Source organism: Drosophila busckii, chromosome 2L, assembly GCF_011750605.1.
Source record: "Drosophila busckii strain San Diego stock center, stock number 13000-0081.31 chromosome 2L, ASM1175060v1, whole genome shotgun sequence".
Classification (NCBI taxonomy): Eukaryota; Metazoa; Arthropoda; class Insecta; order Diptera; family Drosophilidae; genus Drosophila; species Drosophila busckii.
The window spans coordinates 12133942-12158264 of record NC_046604.1 but is presented as its reverse complement, the minus strand read 5'-3'; the positions used below and the strand labels follow the sequence as shown (position 1 = coordinate 12158264).

The window sequence follows — 24323 nt, the reverse complement described above, 5'->3', positions numbered from 1 at the left end:
TGTACTAACCATTTAAATGAGCAAAACAAAAAACAAAAAGACTTGCAATTATTATATAAAATATACTATTTCTGCTAAAAACACAAAACTGAAAACAAGTAAAAGTTATAAAGACACCAAAGTCGAATTGCATTATCAAACTGGTTTACGTTGGGTTCTTAACTTCCATAAAGTATTTTTCACTTCAACTGCAAAGTGGTGGCGTCAACAATGTAAAGCACGCCTGACGTAGTGTTAATCGGAGCGGACACGCCACACATATGACCCACATGCATGGATATTTTTTTAACAGGTTGACAAATACTTTGTAGCTCTTAGTCTTAGAAATCTTTTAATTTGGGTTACGCATTGGGTTTTGCTTTTATTAGCACCTTTGATAATTGGGCAGTAGCGGGATCTTCATTCATTCACTTGTAATGAAAGCACTTGAAATGTAAAAAATTAATAATTTTAAAATGTCTAATATTTTTCTTATTTATTTTTGATTATATCATAAGCTGTAAATCTTACATAGACTTGGCCAGTACGCCTTTAACTAGTATTGTTGTTAATTCCAAAGCTTTCTAATTGTTAGTAAAATGTCTGGCACACGCCCAGACCCAAAGACAGCATAAGATATATATGAAGACGGCTGTACCATGGTGTTTTGGAAAAACAGCAGCTGAATGCTAAAGAACCTAACGGCAGTTATGGCCAGCAATCCACAATATGTGGAGTAAAAATTAATTAACACCTCAGAGCGAGCAAGAGAGGGACAGATGACAACGAAATGAAAGTGCTGTCCATAGCTCCATATAGATTTGTATGTACTAACGTATTTAGATCAATTCTAGTAGCACCTTTTAGCTCTTAAACTGGGTCATGAAAAAACGAAATCAAAACTGCGCACGTTGAAAGCTGAGATAAAACCATTACGCCTCGGAGACATCAACTGGATTCGAGTTTCATACGCGACGCGCTACAGTCAAGCTTAAGAGCGCTCAAATGGATATGAGCCGTTAAGCAAGGATATTTATATAAACAACTACGTTCAAGTGTCCTGTGCTTAAATAATAAACATAAAATAAGTGTAATGACAAAGTTAAGCGTCCATGTGACGCTTTTAGTGGGCCTGGCGCTGTTTTTGGGCTTCATACTGTTGCCTCAACAGGTGCTCGGGTATTCGCAAGTCTTGGTGAGCGGCAATGCTGGCGCAACAGATCAAGGACCACGCATCTTTAAAGCACTCAATACGGATTTAATATTTCCCAAAATGTGAGTGTGACATGAAATTTATTTAATTCATACTAAAATAAAATTTATTTTATGCAGCTTTAATTCAAGTGATAATGTTGTATCCACAACAACAACAACTACTACGACGACGACGACGGATCTGCCATTGCCCATACCATACAATCATCAGCCAGAGCCGGCTAAGCCGCTTGAAGTAAACACGCCGGAGCCAGCAGCAGCGGCAGCTTTGCCAGTGTTTGTTACTCCAATAAGCGTGCCACAGGTGGCAGCAGAGGAAGCATTTTCCAGTGAGCAGCCATTGGAAAGTGTGGCTTCCACTGGACGCGCAGTAGATTATCGCACTTCGTATCCATTTGGCCAGCTTATATCGCCGCTTATCAAGGCCGCTCGACCGCAGCCTTATAAGAGCGCAACACGTGGCGGTCAAAAGAGAATATATCCCAAGCCGAATCGCTATCAGAGCTCCAACTCAGGCTACAATCGTGGTAAGCAGTCCTTACTGGCAAACATAATTGAAACATTTCTCAGCTTCGCCAACTCTTGCAGCTTCGGATCGCTTTGCGCCAGGACAAGCTGTCGCCTCGAACATTTTCAAGGATCAGGCACACAATCATCATCATCAGCACAATCCCAGCCATGTTGCTGCCGGATCCAACACAGTGCAATCATTTGCGCCACCAAGAGATACTTATGCGTTTCCGCCACTCAACAACAAGTATCCAGGACCAGGTCAAGATGTGAGATTGCCGCAAGCCTCAGATGCTGTGACCAGCTACCTGCCGCCAGCTTCCGGCAGTGCCGGCTATTCTTATCCCGGTCCACCCATCAGCTCCTCGGGCTATGTTTATCCGGGGCCAGTAGCCTTGCCCCCCAAAGGTGACAAGCAGCCTGCTGCTAGCATGCCCAGTGCTTCCTCTGCACCAGCGCCTGCTGCTGATGATGATCCGGAAAATGACGACGTCATTGGAGTGCTGCCAGCCAGCGCACAGGATAATGCACCTGCGCAGAATCAAGCTGGTAAAGATGCTGGCGCTGCTCCAAGCAATGGCGCAGATGCAGGCATGCCTATGGATGGAGATGCTGGCATGGATGGAGACTCTGATGCGGGAAATGGAGATAACGCAGCTCCTACTGATGGTGCCGGTGGCGCCGATGATGGTGCGCTACCTGTGCTGCAGCAAGGTGTGCATACAGATGATAACAAATATGATCCCAATATGGAGTATGCCACACCGCCGCCTGGCTGGCTGGAGGAACATCCAGAGTCAGCAGCGCCCATGCCTGCAGATCACGATCATGATCACGAACACGTCCCCGCACATGATTTCGAGCACCATGATGAACATGAGCATCATCACGATCATTATCCAGAACATATTCCAGACTATCCTTATCATTCGTATCCAGATGTTTCGTATACAGAACTTATTTACGATCATCATCACCCACATTATCATCATCCTCCTCCGCCACCTACAACAACGCCACCGCCGCCGCCGCCTCCACCGCCACCACCACCACCGCCGCCACCACCTCCAGATCAGCCTCGCGTTAAAAAGTACAGTTACTTCTACATTGGCCGCAAGCTCTGGTACATACCCCTGTACTTTACAGTCTGGTTTAGTTTCTACATTCTGTGGCTAATTATCAAGTCCATTGGCCGCCACAAGGTAAACTTGCCAAACCATTATCAGACGCGGCGCAGCTTGCCCTATTATACGCAGCAGAGCAGAGACGAATATATTAACGATATGACAGTTAAGGTGCTGGAGCACATTGATAACTTTAAGCAGAAATATTTAAACTGATGAAAACGACGCTACAAACTAGTTACGGCTAATAAAACACAATAATTTACAAAAATTTGAATTTAAGTTAAAACTTTTTAAGCTGACGGCGCCAAAGATTATCGACAGCTATCGATAGCAATTGGCTAATTTGCCAGTGTCAGCCAGTGAATATTTTAATACGGTCACACTTGGCAGCTGTGTGCGTTTTGTTTACGTTTGTTAAATCATTGCGAATAAGAAGTAATTTAAACAAACGCCAAGATGTCGTATATGCTGCCACATTTACACAATGGCTGGCAAGTTGATCAGGCCATATTATCGGAAGAAGATCGTGTGGTGGTGAGTAAATAACGCCATGCCGCAAATTTGTGATTTGCGGCCGCAGCGGCATACAGTGGCGTCTCAAATATTAACACCTTGTGGTATTTGTAGGTCATACGCTTTGGTCACGATTGGGACCCAGCGTGCATGAAAATGGACGAGGTCATGTATAGCATAGCGGAAAAAGTAAAAAACTTTGCTGTCATCTACTTAGTGGACATAACAGAGGTGCCAGACTTTAACAAGATGTACGAATTGTATGATCCATGCACAGTGATGTTCTTCTTCCGCAACAAACATATTATGATTGATTTGGGAACGGGTAACAACAACAAGATCAACTGGCCGCTGGAGGATAAGCAGGAAATGATAGACATAGTGGAAACAGTTTATAGAGGAGCACGCAAAGGACGTGGTCTCGTTGTTTCACCCAAGGATTACTCCACCAAATACAGATACTAAGCAATAAAGTATTTTAAATGAAACTGATAATTTTCTTTGGAGAAAAAGATTAAGCTTAAAATCGTTGTATAGTCTAATGATACACACAATGTAAACAAAAGTGACTTGGGCAACATTCATGCAATTAGCTTATTTGCCGTATACTCGAAATGATATAGTCCCATTGAATGACACTATTTTCCACAGCTTTTGTGTATAAGTATTTTTCAGTTTGGTTTATTTGTTTTCATGTTCTTGTTTTTTTTTTGTCACATTTCTCATAAATCGCTAACATTTACATCAATTTAATTTGGTTTTTTTTTACACTTTATATATATGTATAACATTTAACTAAGTTTTGTTTTTTCGTTTTGGTTTAATAGCTCTTTGGCTTATAACTGTATTTAATAGTATATTTTTCAATTGCTTTCAGTTGTTTTCTTATCAGCTTTACCAATTGTATTAAAAGTTTAGCTATAGGTACAATTGTTTTCTTTTTGTGGAAATTAGAAGTTTGGAAAGTAGCTTAAAAGAAAATACATGTTAGTACAAAAGTATAAAAGCAAATTGAGTATTATAAACAAATAAACTTTGAAAACTGAACCCTTTGCTTACATTTTTGCCATCCTCATTATTATTGTTCGTTTCGTTTGGGCCTTAAGCTTAGATTTAACAATTGGTTCTGCTACTGCTTGACTTATAGTTTTTTCTTCTTGTATTTATTATTCAATATACTTTTAGCTACATTATTATTAGATAATATTTTTTTTCAGTTGCTCGTTTGAAACAAATTTAACACTACGATGGTTTTATTCCTTTTCAGCATTTAACCAACAATTAAATAGTTATATGTTTTATTAATTTATATATGTATATTTTTTGTTGTTGTTGATATACCTTTGCCTATGCGGTATAAAATACTTACTAGCATTTAAAAATATTTTCAAATAGGGCTCGATTTACACTTATGCATATATAGGATAGGTACAAATTAGGCTCAGGCATGTGAGAAAGTCTCTAAATAGGTTTCATTGAATTCTCCTTCCCACACAAACGACGCAAAATGCAGCTCTAGTCATAATTTTCGTTTACATACTATTATTAATTATAATCAATAATTATGTTTTTGATTTGACTTTATTTTTTTGGTTTTTTATTTCCTTGTTGAAAAATACAAGTTATTATAATTATCATTTTGTTAAATAACTTTTGTTTTCTCACTTGTGGAGCAAATGCATTTTCATAGAAAAATAGAGATGCGTAGGTGGGATGAGTTAGGAAATTGTTTATACTAGTATAACAAATTTTTATGCTTTGCTCTTTGCTCAAACAACATTATAATTATTAATAATATTATTTCTGAGACAACAACTAATTAATTTATAGTATGTATAATATGCAACAATTTACTTAGTGAATTTGAATTGCCTTTGAGGAAAATGCTTGAAAAAGGTTTGATGAAGTTGAGAGAACAAGAATGAAGAGCTAATTAGTTCGACTAATGCTTAACGAGGTCTTTATGTTTATTTTTCAGCTATCTGTAAAAATGTATGTATGTATGTGTGTGTGTGTAAATCAGTTATTGTGTGCACAATCTATATATAAGAATGCTATATATATTTTTTTAATACTTGAAGTATGTATTGGCTGCTGTTTAAGACACTAAGAGAATACTTTTTGTTTAGTTTGCTGTTTGGAAACGTTTTTATAGTTGGATTAAAGAAAATTTAGAAAATTGAAATTAATGTTATATATATTTCAAGCCAAAGCTTTGAATATGAAAGACACAGTTTTTTTCATAGATTGCATTAGATAGAAAGACAGTTAACTGTTTTTGTTTTTGCTGTTGTTGTTGTTCTTATTGTTGGCTGGCTGACTTGCTGGCTGGCATGCTACGTGTACTATATAGAAATATATATGCGCATGCAACTTATATATGTATCTGTTACGTTGACTTAATGTAGGTACATACGTGTACACACATACATATGCGTGTATTTCATTGTTTATTAAGATAGTTTGCGAAAAATAAATCCGAGTATCACTACTTAACGTTTAGAGTTCTATTAACAATTAATAGACAAACAGTCTCTAAGTACGAATACGTTGTTGTTGTTGTTGTTGTTGTGGCTTCTGCTTTTTCACTTTAAACAATTTTATATATATTTATTTCTTGAACTATAGCTGGGTGCGCCTTTTGCTTAGTATTTGTTTAATAGTTTTTAATTATCTGTTGTTGTTGTTGCAAGCTCTGTTGTTTAGCCTAAAAAAACGTTGAGTGGAGTTTGTTAAGCTCGTGTATGGCACTGTGGCAACAAGCTGGGCTAGAATAGCGTCTCCTTAGACCACTTTCTGCTCGTGCCGGGCAAACTGGGATCCACCACCACATCCAACTGTTGTTGTTGCTCCTGCTCTAATTGCTGCTGCTGCTCTAGCGGCAGTCTGATCAATGGCAGCTCCAAGACCACAGCTGGCGTGCCTGTGGCATGCTCCTGTTGCAGCTGCTGCGCACTGCCCCCATTGCCGCCACGAAGTATAAGCTGCTTCAATGAGGCGGGCATGCAAATAATCGAGTCCGAAATGCTGGAAGCGCAGGCATCATGTCCCAGCGGCAACTCAAGCTGCGTATTGGGCGTCAGACTTATAACCGTATTGAGGCTGCTGTATTGCGTATGCGTGGCAGACTCGCCGCCTGCCACAGGCGAGGCATGTGGGCCCACATCCAGCTCTGTATTAAGAGTGGAACAGGTATCCTCCTCTGTTGTATTGGTGGTGGTCGTCTGTGTATCGCTGTGCTGCTGCAGCAGCTCGCCACGTGGCCGCTGTGTGGGCGCAACTGCAACGTTTAGGCCAAAATGTGTCTCCAGTGGTGGTGGTGGCGGCGCTGGCGGCGGAGTAACTGCCTCAGCGGGACAAGCGCCGATGGTGCGATGACGCTGCAGCTGTGGACGTCGCGGACGTGCGCCCGTCAGACTCAAACGCTTCAAGGGCAACACAGCAGCCATGGACACGGACTTGGGCTTAGGTATTGACTGCTCCTCGCTATCGCTGCTTAGCTGCTGCATATCGTCGTCTGTGTCCGCGGCAAAGACAGAGTCCTCCTCGAGGCTGCGCAGCTCCGAGTCTGCGCACTCCAGCGAGGAGATCTTAAAGGAACTTAGCGAGGCAAGCGGTGCACGCTTTAGATTCATGCTCAAGCTGCCATTGAGCCGCTCCAGACTCACGGGCGTGCTGTCGACGCTTATGCTGCTCGACGTAACCGTCGCTGTAGCTGTCGTGGCATTCACATTCGCCGTATAGGGAAAGCTGTTGTTGTTGCTCTCCACATTGCGCTGCAGCTCCACTAGCGTCAGCTTCCGTCCCGCGCCCACGCCCAAGCGCAGCTCCTGCGTCTCCTCGGGCGATGCCGCTGTCGCTGCCTTTGTCAGCTCCGGAGCTTGATTGTACGGATATACATCGACAGTGTCCGCGCTTATTGAATGTATCTGCTGTTTGCGACCCGCCTGCGCACTCTCCGGATCATAGGACACTATGCTATGCTTGGGTTTGAAGCTGGGCGCACTTAGCGCCGCAGTGCCCAGCACCGAACAGTTAGTTTTGCTTGGCTCATGCAGACTGCGCTCCGAGGGACATGGCGATGCCTTTGGCGTCGGCTGTATCACCTGTATATCCGGATAGTAATAGTCCCAGTTCTCTATGCTGGACGTACGGGAGGCGGTCGACAGTTTACGCTGCAGCGTTGGCGGCAAGTTGCTCATGCCCAGCGTATAGGCCGAGGTGCGCCGCTCCAGGTAGGAACTGTCCGTGCTGCAGCAAGTCATGGCGCTGCTGCGACGCGAGTCGTGGCCCTAAGCAATTCAAAATATCAATTAATTTATTTTCAATTACTTGCTTTTCTTCTTTTTCAACTCACCGGCATGGGCACCGACAGAAATCCCTGCTTGCTGCGCGTGGAATCGTTTCGCTGATGATGATGCTGCTGCTGTTGCTCCTCCCGCTCCTCATCCCGCGCATCACGCTGCATATACTCCTCCTGCTCCAGCTCATCGTCCGTCTCCATGAAATAATCATCGGTGCCAAAACTGCCGCCCATCGGATAATTGCTAAATATGCGCGATGACTCTGAGCCACTTTTTCGACGTCCTGGCCCAGCGCTGGCGCCGCCTGCAGACACGGCCGAGTAGGAAAAGCGGCGAGGCGGCTCCAGCAGATAACTATAGCCAACGGCACCGGGTGCTGCAACGCCACCTGAAAAATAATTTTTTTTTTATTTTATTTATTTTTTACAGTATAAAACTATGTATGCAATAAAAAACGTTCATTCCTCATATGAAAAAAAAACAAGTCCTGAAATAGTTCAAACACAACAACAACTTTTGGTTGCTAGTTTACACACAGTACTTTTATTTTAATTTTGTATTCAATACCAACATAAAATTGTGTAAAACAGTTCAATCGGATTTTTTTTAGCTGAGTTATAGCTTCGCAAAGTTTGAAATTAAGCAAAAAGTAGCTCTTTGGCATTGGATTTATTGCCATAACTTTGTCAAAACAATTTTTTTATTGATCAAACTTAACAACATATGTTTATTTACAATCTCATGATTAAATTAAGCCTAACTACTAACTACTAAAAAATGTTATTCTTATGCATCTCACGAGTCTAACAAGGCATGAAACTTCCGCAATTTCTGGGAATGCGAATTTCGCTGAATTCGACTTATCAAAGATGCGATTATTTCACAAAATATTTATCTTGCTTCAGTTATACTATTTTTGTTTTCATAACTTGCCAATATTTCCTTATATCATACAACCGTATACTCATGTTATTGTGCTTTCCACGCCGACATATTGTCGTATAAAGCATATGGATCGGATTTTTTTTAACTGAGTTATACTTTTGGCCAAGTTTTGAAGATTAAACCAAACGTTTCTCACTTCAGCATTTGTTTCTTGCCGAACTTCGTTTCCCAAAAACCAAGTCTTATTTTGATGGATCTAGAACAACAGGCATATGTTTATTAAGGTATTCATGACGTAATCTCATTAAAGCCTACCAACTCAATCTTCTGTGACGATATTTTTCTATGCTCTGAAGATTAGCTTTCTCAAAGTTAGAAGGTGATAAGAAAGGAAGACGGCATCATTTTTGGCAATTTTACAGGGTGTTTACATCAGTTTTGCCAAATAATCGAAATCGCTAGACTTTCCAAGTTTAGAATGCGTTGTACTTCTTATTGCCATCTCACTAGTTCAACAAGGCTCGGATGAGATTTCGCCTGAATTACAGGCTAATGAATTTTTGACATTTTGCAGAAAAGTGTCTTGTTTGGTTACTTTTTTTTTATTTAAACGTTTTATTGTTACGTACAACCATTGTGCAATCATTGTCAGTTGATGTACAAAGCAACAATTTTTGGTAGCGTTAATTGTTGATGTATAAGCAGCAATTGTTGCTAACGTGCGACGACCTTTGGTTATTGATGTACAAATCATTAAATGTTGATGTACAAGCAGCAATTATTGCTAATGTGTGACAACCATTGGTCGTTGACGTACAAGCAACAATTGTTGCTAGCGTGCAACACAACCTTGTGTTGTTGATTGATTATTGTTTATAGTATTAGACTTAGAAAGAACTAAATTCTATTTGAATTGGGTAAAAACCGAAGTGTGGCTAAGGTAAGTACTTGGAGACAGAAGGTATGTAGGGTAAGTATTTTGTTTGGTGACTCACCCACAGAGCCGCAGCGGTAGCCACGATTGAGTAACGGCGGGGCGCTGACATTGCCCAGGGAGAGCATGCGCTGACGTCGATAGACCAAAGCATCGTATTCATCCGGATATATGGACATGCCCGTGGCTACAATTGCCTCCTGCAACTCGCGTTCCTCCTCCTCCTGCATGCAGACGGCAGCAACGGCTGCCATTTTGGGATCCTTGAGCACCTTGAGCGTTTCGTTGCTGCTGCTGCGACTTTTCCACACAATAAGGAACACCATGAGACCAAAGAAACCGCCGAGCGTTGCGGCGATGCGCACACCGGTCATCACGTCATAGGTGGCAAAGAACTCTTCGCGAATGCGCGCACGCTCAGCAGCATTTTCCGCATCGGTCAGATTGCGTTCACCCGGCGGCAGCAGCGGCATATAGGGCGTGGCAGTAACAGCAGCGGGAGTGGGCGTGGCAGCGGCAGTGTGACTATTATAGTTGTTGTTGTTGTGCGTCGGCGATGGCGATGGTGCTGGCGGCAAAAGCAACGTATCGTGCGCAGAGCTCGCGTCCGGGTCCACAAAGGCGGCAGCTTTAGAATTTCTGTGGCTGAATGAGCGAGCGCTGCGCTGCAGTTGTTGTTGTTGTTGCTGTGCATGATTAACAGTTGCAGTTGTTGTTGTTGTTGTTGCTGCACTAGCTGTTGTAGTTGCTGTTGCTGTTGTGGGCGTGGCTGCTGACGACGGTGGACGTCGTGAAAGTTTGGCCATCTCTATTGAAACATTTTCTGCAATCAAAAATAAATATAAAAAAAGCTTTATTAGTTGAGAACAAAGATATTTTCATTAAAAGTTTATTAATTGAAACTGGTTTAAGCAAAGGCAAACAAACTTTTAGCACGTATATCAAACAGAAATTGATTTAGTGCTGCTTAAATTAGAATTGCCAATTTGTTTAAAGTACGGTATAGTTTAAAAGTTAACAATTTAAATTGTTTTAACTTTTCTATAACAAATTGCAGTCATATTCATCTACTTGACTTTCCTTTATGCAACGCTCTAATGCGCTTTGTTAAATAAAAGTCTAAGCACACAGCTCACGCCCCTAAGAGCAATTAAAAGACCATCAACTCATGCAGCATAAGCTACGCTGAAAACATTTTCTTGGCACATTTCTTTACGCCAAAGTTTTTAATTGTTTTTTATTTTTTTTTTTTTGCTGTTTTTTAGCGCGCGTTCTCTAACGTGCCTTTGGGAAATTACTTGGTAAATTATTAACATTTTGTTGCGAAATGAGTAAATTAAAGTTACATACATTTATAAATGTATGTGCCTGTGTGTGTGTGTTGAGAGTTTTATGATATCCTTGGATTTTCAACAAGTTGCACGCTCAATAATTCAGAAGGCCAAGCCTGCTGCTGCCTGTTGCCTGTTTCAGCCTGTTTCATGCTATCTCGCTCACGCTCACAATGCAGATGCTTGTCTCTTTCGCTCTGGCCACATAGCTGGCCATCTAATTGTTCGTTTTTGTATTGACAGTCCGCGTTTGCGTTTGCTCTGCTGAATTCACTAACTGAGTTGTATTCGTTTTTTTTTTGCTCTCTTCCTTTCTCACTTTTTTTTGTTCAGTTTAGTTTTAGTTGGTTATTTCATTCTTCTGGCGCTTTTGTGCTTTTGGCCAAGGATACGCGCCTGGCGCTGTCAGCACGAAAACTGCCCAAACCGTCGCTGCCAAATGATTATTGTAAAAGTTTTGCTCTAATGTGTCCACCCCCTCACCATCCACCCACCCACACACTCACCGAAGCAACGCCTGTTACGCTTTAGCAAATTTCTTCATGTTTTATTTGCGCTCTTTCATCAGGCGGGCTATTTTTACAGACAACGCAGCAGAAAGCAAAAAAAGCGTAAAAAATGTTGAGCGTGAAGAAAAAAGTTTTTAATGGCCATTATGCATTGGCCATAATTTGTGTTCCTCCTGGGCAGAAAGAAGAGCTAGCAGGCAGGCAAGCAAGCAAGCGAAAAAAAAAGTTAACTCAAATTGCAGTCTAAGCAGTTTCAAGTGATTTTTAATGACTTTTCACTTTTGCTATCATTGCTCAACTGTGCGCTCTTTAATGCGCTTAAGTTACAATAGATAGTTTCCAATAAAAAGTGAATTGCCTGGCAACTTGATGTTTAAAGTTTAAATTAGTTGATTTTTAATGCAATAAAGTTTCTCAATTTCTTTTGCAAATGGCCAAAGTTTTTGCTTATTGCTTAATTTTCTTTCTTGGCACCAAAATCTAATTTCGTTAGCAATTTAGCTTGAGCTCTTGCTCAAGTGTTGAGTCCAACAGTTTATTTCTATTGATGGATTACCAGACTCTGGGGATTTCACACACACACACACACACTCACAGAGAGAAAGAGAGAAAAGCTGTTAATTGCGCTCAGGCCCGAATTGAGGGCAAAAGGAAAATGTACAAAAACACACACGTAGGCACACAAATAGAAATTCAGTCAGGAGCCTGAAACTGAGTATAACATTAGCGCTGAAAGTGTGTATCAACAGCATATCGATGTCAAGGCGTTGGATAAACGAGCGCCAAATGGTCAGTCAAACTAACCACAAAATGTTCTTGTTGTTGTAACATTTGTTGATGTTGTTGTTGTAGTAGCGCAACATGATGAATGATTGTGGTTAGCTGTTGGCCCAGGCCAATGCAAACAAAGGCCTCAACTTGACTTGGGCCTCGGGACTGACGTTGCGTATGCGCAATGTTCAAATAATAATTCATCAATGTTAATAGCACAGCTGTGTGTGTGTGTATGTGTGTGTTTGTGTGTGTGAACTTGACACAGGCACATATATTTGCCTTTTAACACAGCAACGCAACGAATTTGACGGCAAATCAATTGAAATTATACATATGTATGTATGTATAACAAACTTATATATATTTATACATGTATATTCATTTATATGTATGTGGCTTATGCCTTCAGCTATTGTTATTGTTGCTCATGTTGTAGTTGCCACATTGAAATTGAGTTGTGCTTTGAGTTTTGGCTCCACAAAGAAATCATTCATGTGTATTCAGGCGTTATGACAAAGGAAAAAAATATAACGCATACGCACAGTGTGCAACTAGAGCATAAGAATTTATGTTTTGTTTTAAATAAAATACTTGTACTTATAACATATGAATTATAAATATTACATTTTCTTTATAGCTATATTGTTTGTTTAATTTCAATTAAATTTGTAGCAGCTTTTGTTATTTTTGCTGCTTGTTGCTATGCAAATGGACAGCATTGTAGTATTAAATACAACCACATTTTACACACACACACACACACACAGCAGTATAAATCGCCATTTAAACTTAAGCAGCTTGCAAACGCATTAAGTAAATGAAAATGAAAATGAAAAGCAGAATATTATTGCTCGTTGCATAATTTCGAAGAAAGAAATTTTCTTAAGCAATTGCTCGCTCGCATTTAATAAATTGCAAAATGTTGCCCAAGGACAACTCGGTGAGGCAATTTTGACAGTCTAACTGTTTAGCTTATTAGCATTAAGGCACAGCTTCTGCCTAGACAATAATGAAAGCCCAACCTCGAAGTTTTGCCTCCATTTAACAAAAACATAACGCTAAGCTGGCAGCCTCTTCCCGCCGCGTCCTGGCATGTCCTTGCTCATCCGTTCGACATGCTTGTTTGTTACTGCTTATTGTTGTGCCTTTTATTGTTATGGCCATGTTTTTTGTTATTTCATTTGGCGGCATTGTTACACACATTGCCTTGTCTTGTCTTCCAACCCAGACCCCACCCCAGCCCCGACTTTGCTCAGCTTGTCTTTAATGCTAAGCGTTTTACGTTTATGTCTGTATGTGTGTGTGTGTGTTGAGACAAAAAACCCTTAACCTGTTTTTTTTTTGCTTTGGTTACGCAAAAAGTCCTTAGCCTGCTCATCGAGGCGCAAATGATGCGCTTAAAGTCAAAAGCAGTCGATTTGAGCCTTTCAAGTGTGTCACGTTTCCCATTTGGTCTACTTTCCAATAATTTGTGCACAAATATTTAACAGCCAGACGTGCCTAGCATAGACAATTGGCCAGCAGAAGCCGCCGCCGCCGCCGCCGTCTCGTTAATAACTCACTTGTCAATTGGTTTATTTATTGCTTAATCACTTGGAAGACCACAGATAATATTTCGGCACAACGCGTAGATTTGTGCGCATTTATCAAATATATGTATATATAAAGAACACGTGATATATTTGTATATCATGTAAATACATTTGTTTGCCAAATGAGTTCAATTTGTGGGCAGGCAAAACACATTAGGCACTTTTGTTTGAGCTTAATATAACCGAATAACAAAGGCAAAGTAGCGCTGAAAGAAAAATAAAAGATAAGCACAGTCGAATCTGAACTTCATTTAAATAAAAACAAATGTTTGTGTTGCAAAATAAAGTTTAGTGAAATATTAAACTATAATTGAATATATTTTTGTCGCTTGATAATTAAAATAATAGATACTTGATTAAGTTTAACTCTTTAACTATCAAGCGGATTGTACAAGAATTTTATTAGGCGTCAGTTCTAGGACAAAAAGGAATTGATTAGCTAGTTAGTTACCTGAGTTCAGTTCAATGAAAGTTTCATAAAGCTAAGTTTAAATTAATGTTAAAACCTACAAGTTTATCTAGCAAGTTGTTTAAAAATAAATAGCTAAGAATAGCACAACTAAAATTCAGTTCACATTAAGTTGCTCTATCGCTTATTTTGATGTTCAACTAATTAACCATTAAGCCAGCATAAGAAAACAACTAAGAATCAATAAATTTAACACCCGAAGCTGAAAATAAACAGAGCGTCGACTAAACTAAGCGAACAATTTATAGCGGACAAGGCAAAGGCAAAGGTTATAAATTAAAAGCTGTGCCAAGGGCACAGTCCACACGCCACAGTGCCACATTAACAACTAATTTAAGGCAATTTTTATGACAGACAAATTGCGGCTAGCGGCGACAGCGCAGAGCGTAGAGCCATCTAGCCCGAATTGACTGAAATTGAGCCAGGATGTAATGTCAGTCAAAGTCACAGAGCCAGAGACAGAGACAGAGACAGAGAGAGAGAGAGAGAGAGTCCAAAGCGAGCTGCTGTGGCTGTTGCTGTCCTGTTGGCTGTCAGGCCAGCAGCTAGACAAAAGGCGTCTAGACAAAATTTATAACGACGTTTCGTTGTTGTTGTTTTCACTGCCGCATGCCAAGCATGCCACACATAAAAATTCTGTTTGACTTTTATTTTTTTTTTTGTGCTACACTTAATTGTGGTTGTTGGCTTTTCTTTTTTTTTTTTTGGGTTGCTAACAGTTTGACATGAAATTGACAAATGTGAGCAGTCAAGTGTCAGGCGGCTGCGTGCTGGGTTAATTAAATGCTATAGCAGAGAGAGCTAGTTAATTTGCTGCCAAGTTTATTTGCACTTAAAAGGGCACTCCACACGCATGCATGGGGCGTATACGTAATTTACTTGCATTTGTTGCCGCCGCTGCTGCCAAGCGGCAGCTTTATTATATATTTATGTCTACGACACTTGACTTTTTGTTTTCCGCTTGTGCGTATGTGTATGTGTCTCGAGCTGTTTGCCAGATTGTAGCATAATAAAAGCACCACAAAGTACGCAATGTTTCTTGTGTGTTGTTGCTTATTTTTTTCGCTTTCTTGGCAGCACAGGATATAAACGTCGCTTGAGTTAACAATTACTGACACCATTAAAGTTCTGTGCCCCCGCCCCTTTAACGCTTGACACGCCCAGCAGCTCAACAGCAGCAGCTCTTTGTCTAAAGGCTGTCATTATAGTTTTTCTTCAGCTGCTTCTTCTCATCTGAGCTCATTCTTCTTGTGCATTTTTTTCTCTCTTTTTTTTTGCTCTTGTCACAGCTGCTGTCGTTGCCATTGTTGCCTGTTGTTGTCGCTGCTGCTGCTCCCAACTGTCGCTGACATGTCGCCTTTGTTCCCTCTATCTGTTTTCTATCTATATATATATGTGTGCGTGTGTGTGTGGCATGTGCCTAGCACAGATTGCATATTGTCCGCCTGCTTGCCACACATATTATGTGTGTGCTATTGCTGCCCATTATACGCCTATTGCCTTGAGCTGAGCTGCGGCTTTGTAGTTTGATTTTATTTCTCTAGCATTTAGTTTAGTTTCAATTTTATAGCATTTAAGTATAATTTATATAAAAACTCGCTTTGGATATGCTTTGGCATGTTTAATTTACTTTGTGATCATTCAAAAAGTAACGATCTGTTATACTAACAGACTATGTTAATATGCAATACAGCTTATGTTAATGCAAGCATCGATAGATTTTTGTTATCGAGCGCAGTCTGACCAACTGCAATGTTATTTATTTATTAATATAAAGTGACCTATAAGCTTTGCTATGTATAGTGTTATATATTATATAATATATATATATATTTATTTAGAGCGTATCTGTTAGTCGCAGCTGCAGCTACGTGTCATTAATTTTCATAAACGCTGAGGTCAGGGCTGCTGAGATTTTCAGCTTGTGTGTGGCTATGACAACTTACGAGCATTTTATGCAAAACGACTCTAGAGTAAGTTGAATATAAAAAAACAACTTTTACCACAATTGAGCAAATTGCTGCCCGGAAATGCGCTTTGATTCAATAGCCCCAGAGGTCAGCCTAGCTAGTCTCGCTCTGCTGAAACTTTCTCTGTAGCCAGTCGCTGTGTCTAAGTAATTTAAAAGTGCATTCATGGCCCACACTCGTTGTCTGTGGCCCAAATGTGTATTTATCATATTGCCAAAGGGCTGTCAAGAGCCAGAGTGTGGTAATGTGGCAGCTGCAACTCTTGCCACTGCCACAGCTACTGTTGTTGCCATTAACCTATTAAAAGCGCTGCTCAACAACGTCCGTGGCACGTAGACGACGCTGGTAACCGGTCCAGCTCCATGATGCCGCACGCAAACAGAGCGCACACAGCACGTAGCCACTTCCGTTGAGTTGCCTCAGAGAAAGCGAGAGCGAGTGGGAGATGGAGAGTGAGAGTGAGAGTGGGCGCCGCAGTTAAATATGGTCGAACGCACAAAAGCTGCTGCCAGCCCACAGATACTTTGGGGAGAGAAGCGTGCGCTGCCAGCCTTCGCCATTGCCATTAAATCAGAGTTAACAACTGCAGCGCTCTCAGCGCTCTGCCTTGCGCTTGTTTGCCTTTACCTTGTGTAGGATGCAGCAGCTGCTGCGCTGGCAAGATTAAAACTGCAGCAACAGCAGCTCCAGCCCAGCAGCAGCTTTCAACCAAGTAAGAGTGCAGTTTGCTCTACGCGGCTGACTCGCCAAAAACAATTATTTGCATAAATATGTATATAAAAATAGGCAAGAGCGTAAGCTAAAGAGAGAGAGAGAGAGAGCGTTGGAATTATTTATTCTAAGGCCTGAGACTGCGAAAGCAGCTGCTGCCAGTTGGCTTAGCCTTGCTTAATATTTAAGCTGGCATTTCATTTGCATTTAAGCATATTTAATTAACTTTTATTAATAATAATAATGATGCCTGCAAAGTCAAGTAATCAATTGAGGCTTTGTAGCTAAATAAATTACTTTTGTGTATATTAAATTGTTTTTAAATTAAAATTTGCTGCCTAACTCTATTGTTTACTCTATGTATTTATCATTGTAACAGTTTGCGTGGCAACTTGATGCTCATTTTATTTGCTTTGCTTTATTTATTTGGTTTATCGCTTACATTAAATTGTCGTTTCCTTATTGTTTTTGTTGCTAATGTTGTCTGTGTGCTAAATTTAGTGCTTTGGCCTGACGCGTGTTTGATTTAGATTAGATAAAATTCAGGCGTTGCCGACAACAATTGCCGCATTTGCACTGCCAGCCAAGTTGAGCGTGTTTGGCAGCAGATTTTTTATAGACTGTGCTACAAATTTGCTAAAAATATGTTGGCATATTTGTCTAAACTCAGTGCAAGCTCATTTTGAAAGAAATATGTTTATTGAAATAAATATATCTATTGTAATAGACCAATTAAATTTACAATAGACAAGTGTGCAGTGTATCATGCAAAATTTGCTCAACACGCAGCTTAAACACATGACAACGCTGCGTATACGCAATATGCCACACTACATTAAACTGAGCTGTGACCCAAGCAAGCTGCTGCTGTTGCTGGTGCTGCTTTTGTGCTTGTTGTAAGCGAATTAAGTGCAGCTTATGAGGCAGCCCAAAATAACAAAACAACAGCGAGGGGAGCGGAGAGAGCCACAGTGAAAGGGAAAAGCGAACGCACATACATATATGTAAAAGTTTTCTCTTTTTTTCCAGACAAACATTAACTTTGCGTTTTTATGTGTGAGCTTTGTGGAATGAGATAAAAAGCGAATGGCATGGGGTAGAAAATATCAACAGCAAGCTACAGATTTGACTGCATTCAGTGCACAGTGTGTGCTTAAGTATTAATGAGCATGAGACACTCACGCACACACACACATATACATAGAAAGCCATGCAGACTCCTTTATGGGAAACACACGTGTCTCTATGCAAAGCAACCAAAAGCTGTTACTACAAATGCTGAGCGCCTGGCTGCCAATTTCACATGAAACACACATAGGTACGCACACACACGCAAATACACACACACACATGCATGAAGCGAAAACCGTTAAGATAGCTTTAGCAAAAACTTGTTTGCAACCGAATTGCGCAAAAAAGAAAAGTGTTGAAAATATAAAATCCATGGTCGCCGTCTCGTTTCATTTTTTATTCAGTTTCTGTTTCAATTGCAGCTGCACTGACCTTTTTTCTTTTTTTGTTATTTTTGCATTTTCAAATGTGCAACTGTTGAGTATTTATTAGTGTGTGCTCTTCAGTTTTACTCTGTGCAAGTTTTCCCAGCGGCATTCACGCTTGGTTACAATTATATTTCAAGTGCCGTGGCCTTGCATAAATAAATATAAGCAAGCAAATAATTAGTTGTAAAAAATTAGTACAAATTTAATACAAATTTCAAATTTTGAAATTAACAAAACTTCAGAACTAACATTAAAAGCAGCTTACCTAGTTGTTTAAGTCGGCCAATTGAAATCACAAATTATTCATGCGCTTCGTCATATTTCAATTGTTGCTTCTTATTGCTGCCAAATTGATATTTTAACGCAACGCGTCATTACTCATAATGCAAACAAATTTCACAATATAGTTCAAAGGCAATTAACGAACAAATAAATAGATTTATGGCGAGCGCATAATATAAACAAACGCTTGAGACTTGTTGTTGTTGTTGCTGCCTGTGTATAAACTTTATATATAGCAACAGCATTTGCTGCAGCTGTTGACCAATTTAAGTTAATTGGCCAGAGCGCTTTTCAAAATTACTCACAACACTCGCAGCACAACAAGGACCTCTTTCCTGTTTGCCACCTCAAATTGCAGACTGCACACTGTCAATCACAATCAGAGTTCAGTTAGCGAACATAAAACCACGCGTAACCTCAAACAAACACGTTCTGAGGGCGTGACAAGCGGTGTGGGCGTGGCCGTGGCCGTGGCGTGGGCTTAAAGCCTTTGGTACTGTTGCGCCTGTGGTTGCAAGCATTTGAGCTAGCCACAGAAAACAATTAATCATATTAATTTTAGTCAAGTTTGCAAAATAAAATAGTGAATTTAATTGTTGCTAACTTTTGCATATTTATTAATTTAGCAACATATACATATAATATAAAAACAAATCTAATTATATGCCTGATAGACGAATTTTAATTAAATAAGTTTTACTTATTATGCCACTGCTGCTAAAGCTCATTAAAATGTAGACAGGTTGAGCAGCTGGGCTGAAGTAGCGTATACTTAATATGTTAAAGTTATAACGAAGTAGCAAAGAGTAGACTTGAATCAATTGTTGTGCTTGAAAACAAAATATCTTTGAAAGAGAGTTTCAATATTTTGCTTGTTGAAATTAAAATATAATGAAAAATAACATAATAGACAAATGCAATTTTTATTTGCTGTTGCTATTTTGTTTGCTTTAACTAAACAAAGCAAAGTTCGTCTCAAAGTTGAGCTGGGCAAGGAAAACTTCAAGGCAACAGAGCATGTTGCAAGTTGTAATAAGCAGCTGATGCATAAATTAATATAAAACTTGCTTGGCTAGTCGCAGCTTAATAATAGCGCGATTTAAAAATGCACACAGCCAGCAGCTTAGAGAGACAAGAGAGAGACACAAATTCTTTTTTCGTTTTATTTTTGTTTGTGTCGCAAGCGAAAAGCGCAAACTATAAAATTCATTGAGAGCAAACTTAAGCAGCAAAGCAACTTGTTGCAATAGCAAGCAGCCAAGGCGAGGGGGGAGCAGCGTGGTGGCAGGCAACGCTTAAAATGAGCCCAAAAGTCTACATAGTCATGCATACTTGAGCGCCAGCAAAAGATTTTAAGTGCAGCACGCTTTATATAAAGCTGACATATATATATATTGGACACTTAGCGTCGCGTCGCGTCATGTCGTTGCGTATACGTAATCTTAGACGCAACGCTTGGTGCGTGCTTTTAATGATAAAATGCCAGCCACGTGCTGATAATAATAAGTATCATTAACCTCAAGAGACTGCCAGAGCTAAAACAGAGTGGCTGGGGTGGTCTGGGTGGGCGACATTGACTGCTTTTGACATTAAGTAGCTGCCAGAGCTTGCACACACATTGTGCACTTAAATTCCGCCTTGCCATTTCCTCTATAACCTTGGCTGCCTGTTTTTGATATTCGCAGGCATTTTGCGACATTTTGAGCGCGCTGCGGATAAACGCGGACGAAGGACACGCCTCCCAACCTTTGACACTTTGGCAATGCCAGCGAGGCAAACAGGCAGCGCTTGCTAGTAAATGGTTATGCTTATCGGCATGTGCATATGCTGACCCTGAGTTTTTATTGTTGCAAACACACACACACACACACACACACGAATGCATTTGGCGCTGACAAATTTCAGTTATTTATAGCAAATAGATTTGCATTAGATTTGGGCATTATCGCCCAGTAAATTCGCTTGCATTTTTATGATTATTTGCTTGCATTTGTTATGCGATGCTAAGCAGCGCTTTGTGGCTTTTGCTGATTTTGTTGACTTGTGTGCTGGGAGTCACGAGCTCCCAAAAGTATGCAATGAAAAATTGCAGTCAATATTTAACTTTGGCTGTTGCTTGTTGTTGGCCCAAGCAGCAAATCAACAATGAATGCGATGCCAATCGAGCGTAAAAGCCACAGACACACACACACACACACACACAGACAGTGAGTTATTGTGTATGTGTGTGTGTGCAGCAAATCAAATTAAGTTATCTGATAGCCGTGTAAACGAAAGCTGCAACGACTGCGCTTGCTTTTTACCTTTTGGCTTCATATTTGGCACACACACACATGCATACATATGCAACATGAAAAGAAATTGCAACAGCAAAATGTGGCACACACACACACACACACCAAAAACAAGTTAAGAGTTAGCAACAGCAAAAGCGAGAAAGAGAGATTGAGATATAACGTAAGCTGCAAAGCAATCAACTTTTCTATATGTGTGTGTCTGTCTGTCTATATTTGTGAGTGTGTGTGTGTTCTTAACTACAAATCAATGGCATTGAGCTTAAGCCATCATCAACAGTTGTGCCACTGTCTTTGTGGATTGCAACACAAAAATCCCATTTGTGTAACAAGCTCACAAAAGTTAGAAGGAATTAGTTTAAAAATAGGCAGCAAAGCAAAAAAGTGTAGCAAGCACTTAAGAATAAAAATATAAAAGAAATTTGCTCACTGCAAATAATAAAATAACAAAAGAAAATTATGCAACGTCGAAGCAAAGCAAAAAATAAAGCAAAACATTTAATGCGCTGAAAAATAAATTAGAACTTTTTAGATCTGTTGTTAAGCACAAATAGTAAATGCATTATTTTATTAATTATGATTTTTTATAATATTTATAACTATATTGCTTACTTATGCCAGTCGGCTTTGCTTACTGTTTACTTGTGCTTTAGTTTTTTGGAATCTATCTGACAAATTTTTGTAATTTATCAAAATTTTCTTTTAATATGTTGGCGCTTGCAGCTCGAGGTTCCTGGCGCTTGTTTTGCGTTCTGATGCAGAGTCCAGGCCACATGCTGTTGGCCACACAGCGCGTGAGCGCCAAGATGCTGCATGGGCGACGCACAAAGCCGAACACCAAGATTACTGTGGCTGGAGCTGGCTCTGTGGGCTTGGCATGCAGCGCATTCCTCATTGATCGCCAGCTGACCAACCATCTGGTGCTGATGGATCGGCGCGATAAGTGGCTGGAGGCATCGGCTGTGGATTTGCAAGCGGCTACCAAAGGCTTGAGTGGCTCACTCAAAGTGGAGATATGCAGCGATGGCGCCAAGACCAAGAACTCCAAGTATGTGGTCATTGCCGCTGGGGAGCGCGCGCAGCCGGGACAGTCGCGTCTGCAGCTGGCGCAGGCGACGGCGAATGCTGTGAAGCAGCTGCTGCCCAAGCTGCTGCATTATAATCCGCGTGCCACTTATGTGGTGGCATCCAGTCCAGCTGATTTAATGACTTGGCTGCTGCAGGAGCTGAGCGGGCTGCCCAAGGAGCGCTGCATCAGCGCCGGCTGCCATCTGGACTCCATACTCTTTCGCTATTTGATAGCTCAGCGCATGGGCGTAGCTGCCTCAGCTGTCAATGGCTTCATCATAGGCGAGCATGGCAACTGCTGCGTGCCTGTTTGGTCGGGCGTCTCGGTGGGCGGCATTTCGCTGCAGCGTCTTATGCCCGAGGTGGGCAGCGAGCACGACAAGGAGCAGTGGCAAACGGTGCATCGCCAGGTGCAGCGCATGGCCAATCAGGTGGCTCGCGATGAAACCTACACCAATTGGGGCATTGGTATTAGTGTGTCGGACATCATTGGCGCCATGCAGCAGAATCTCGGTCATGTGTTGTCGGTGGGCGGCAATATCCAAGGGCTCATGGGCATTACGGACAGTGTGGTGCTCTCACTCCCAAGCGTACTCGGCGCGAACGGCATTAAGCAAATGATTGAGCTGCCCTTGAGCGAGCTGGAAATGTCCTTGCTCGAGCAGAGCGCCGAGTCCTTGGTCAAAACGCAACAACAAATACAGCTGTAGGCCCAAAACAATTGCAAATTCCAATTTTCACTTTTATAATGTCTTCCCAATAAGTATTATTATATAATTTTATTTTTTTTATAAATGCGCACATGTTTAAGTTAAGCTGCAATGCTTTAGTTTGTAATAAAAATAAAATTTTTTAATAAAAACAAATGCGCTTGGTTTAACTTATAGTAAGCAAATAAAAATAGTAGTAGTGACAAAAGGAAATAGTAGTAGTAAATTGTACTAGCAGTCGTTAAAAATAAAATGGTTTGCAACAGCTTAAAGCTTAAATTAGGATATATATAAATATTACAATTTATATAATACACAATTATATATTTTTGATTTCATATTTAATATTAAATTAAGTTACACTAAATGACAAATTTGAGCATAAAGTAGGCGCAGCTTCCTAAGCTTGAAGCTTTCAATTTCCAAATAAATTTTAGCTAAGCTACTAAATTTTTGTATAATAATAAATAATGCAAGGACTGTTGCTTTAATGCGAAGCTGCGGCAAAGGCGACTCTGCTGCATTTGAAGAATAAATGACGCCAAATTTGTTGACTAGCCGCTTCGATTTTAATTGGCGCATATATAATGAAGCAAGCAATGCCGTTGCTTACATATTTTAGTTGCGAGACAAACTATTTTGACAGAAGATACACAAGAGTGTGATAAACGCTGCTCGGCATATATATTATATATAAGGTCAAGCAGCTGAAGAATTGGGGCGTTGCCTTGACAGCTTTTCAACTTATTGAAGCCTTGCGTGAGCGTCGCCGGCTCGTATTTTATTTGTTGCTGTAGCTGTCAAGGGTTTGATGGACATCGATGAGCATTTCCATTTCAAGGACAGACAACCAACAGTTTATTGAACTGTCGCTGACAGAGTTCGAATCGCAAATGCTGCAGACGACGCGCTGGCTTAAGCAAATTTCGAGTGATACTAATTTGTTGAAATTAAGTAAAGTTTAGATGATTATCTTTGCTTTGGAACCTTTTCAATTCATAGAACTTGTGCTGCGCTTGGCGTTGGTACATGCTCAATATATTTACTGGTTTGTTTTTAAAAGAATTAAAAGTGTTTCATTCATAAGTTTAAACTTTAATTAAATTTCAGCGCTATTTACTTTCAAGCAATTAAAACATTGCCAGCTTGCATTGCGTTTTTTAAGCAGCTTTTGGGCAAACAGAATTTAAATGTACATTGTTGACGGGCATGTGCATTAACATATTTTAATTAAAAACAAAAAGAAACCTGCACTTGTCAGGCTGAAGCTGAAGCAGCCGCAGCAGTTGTAGCCTCATTGTTTGGATAGACAAGTCGTTGTGCGCACGTGGCGTATGAGTGATGCCTGCACACTTTTGCTGAGAGATTGATGCGCGTTTTATTTCTCCTTTCTTTGCTGTATAATTCATAGCAGCAGCTGTTCTTTAAAGCAACGACTCGGGAAAGCTGCCAATTAAACGAGCGCATAAATTATTTAAGCTCGTAATTTATTTTAAAGACACACACACACATCCGCAGATTGTCCAGCGCAGATAATTTGCTTTCACCTTGGCATATCCGCAACAACAGCAACAACAATAATAACAAAGAGAAAAAGGCAGTAACATAATTATATAGCCCATTTGCTTATGCGCATTTCAATTCCAA

The 24323-nt window shown here is 40.4% G+C and overlaps 4 protein-coding genes across 7 annotated transcripts in view; 3 read left to right on the top strand and 1 right to left on the bottom strand.

Moving 5' to 3' along the window:
• The first annotated feature begins 1072 nt into the window (after nucleotides 1-1072).
• LOC108604987 (actin cytoskeleton-regulatory complex protein pan1) lies at nucleotides 1073-3089 on the top strand. Its single transcript, XM_017994592.2, has 3 exons — nucleotides 1073-1174; nucleotides 1265-1721; nucleotides 1783-3089. Exons 1-3 carry the CDS (start codon nucleotides 1073-1075, stop codon nucleotides 3042-3044), a joined length of 1821 nt encoding a protein of 606 aa, XP_017850081.1. The 3' UTR covers nucleotides 3045-3089.
• A 101-nt stretch (nucleotides 3090-3190) lies between these two features.
• Nucleotides 3191-4092, top strand: LOC108594457 (thioredoxin-like protein 4A). Its single transcript, XM_017979633.2, has 2 exons — nucleotides 3191-3365; nucleotides 3459-4092. The coding sequence occupies exons 1-2, from the start codon at nucleotides 3288-3290 to the stop codon at nucleotides 3807-3809; spliced, it is 429 nt and encodes a 142-aa protein (XP_017835122.1). The 5' UTR covers nucleotides 3191-3287; the 3' UTR covers nucleotides 3810-4092.
• Nucleotides 4093-5579: 1487 nt separating this feature from the next.
• LOC108607489 overlaps nucleotides 5580-24323 on the bottom strand; it is a 38662-nt gene continuing 19918 nt past the window's right edge. For all 4 annotated transcript variants that reach the window (XM_017998334.1, XM_017998335.1, XM_017998336.1 and 1 more), the window contains exons 3-5: nucleotides 9529-10290; nucleotides 7702-8036; nucleotides 5580-7636 (exon numbers count right to left, since the gene is read on the bottom strand). In XM_017998334.1, the coding sequence (XP_017853823.1) occupies nucleotides 6113-7636; nucleotides 7702-8036; nucleotides 9529-10273 (2604 nt within the window). In that variant the 5' untranslated portion in view covers nucleotides 10274-10290 and the 3' untranslated portion in view covers nucleotides 5580-6112. The remainder of the gene's footprint in view (nucleotides 7637-7701; nucleotides 8037-9528; nucleotides 10291-24323) is intronic.
• Nucleotides 21606-22676, top strand: LOC108607491 (L-lactate dehydrogenase B chain). The gene has a single exon (XM_017998338.2). The coding sequence runs from the start codon at nucleotides 21606-21608 to the stop codon at nucleotides 22674-22676; it is 1071 nt and encodes a 356-aa protein (XP_017853827.1).

Bases quoted from the DNA above. Each gene is read 5' to 3' on its own strand.
- LOC108604987 (XM_017994592.2), top strand. From the start codon at position 1,073: ATGACAAAGTTAAGCGTCCATGTGACGCTTTTAGTGGGCCTGGCGCTG. The intron at 1,175-1,264 runs GTGAGCGGCAAT...ATGTGAGTGTGA, and splicing joins TCGGGTATTCGCAAGTCTTG to CATGAAATTTATTTAATTCA. The intron at 1,722-1,782 runs GTAAGCAGTCCT...CAACTCTTGCAG, and splicing joins CAACTCAGGCTACAATCGTG to CTTCGGATCGCTTTGCGCCA.
- LOC108594457 (XM_017979633.2), top strand. From the start codon at position 3,288: ATGTCGTATATGCTGCCACATTTACACAATGGCTGGCAAGTTGATCAG. The intron at 3,366-3,458 runs GTGAGTAAATAA...TGGTATTTGTAG, and splicing joins CGGAAGAAGATCGTGTGGTG to GTCATACGCTTTGGTCACGA.
- LOC108607491 (XM_017998338.2), top strand. From the start codon at position 21,606: ATGTTGGCGCTTGCAGCTCGAGGTTCCTGGCGCTTGTTTTGCGTTCTG.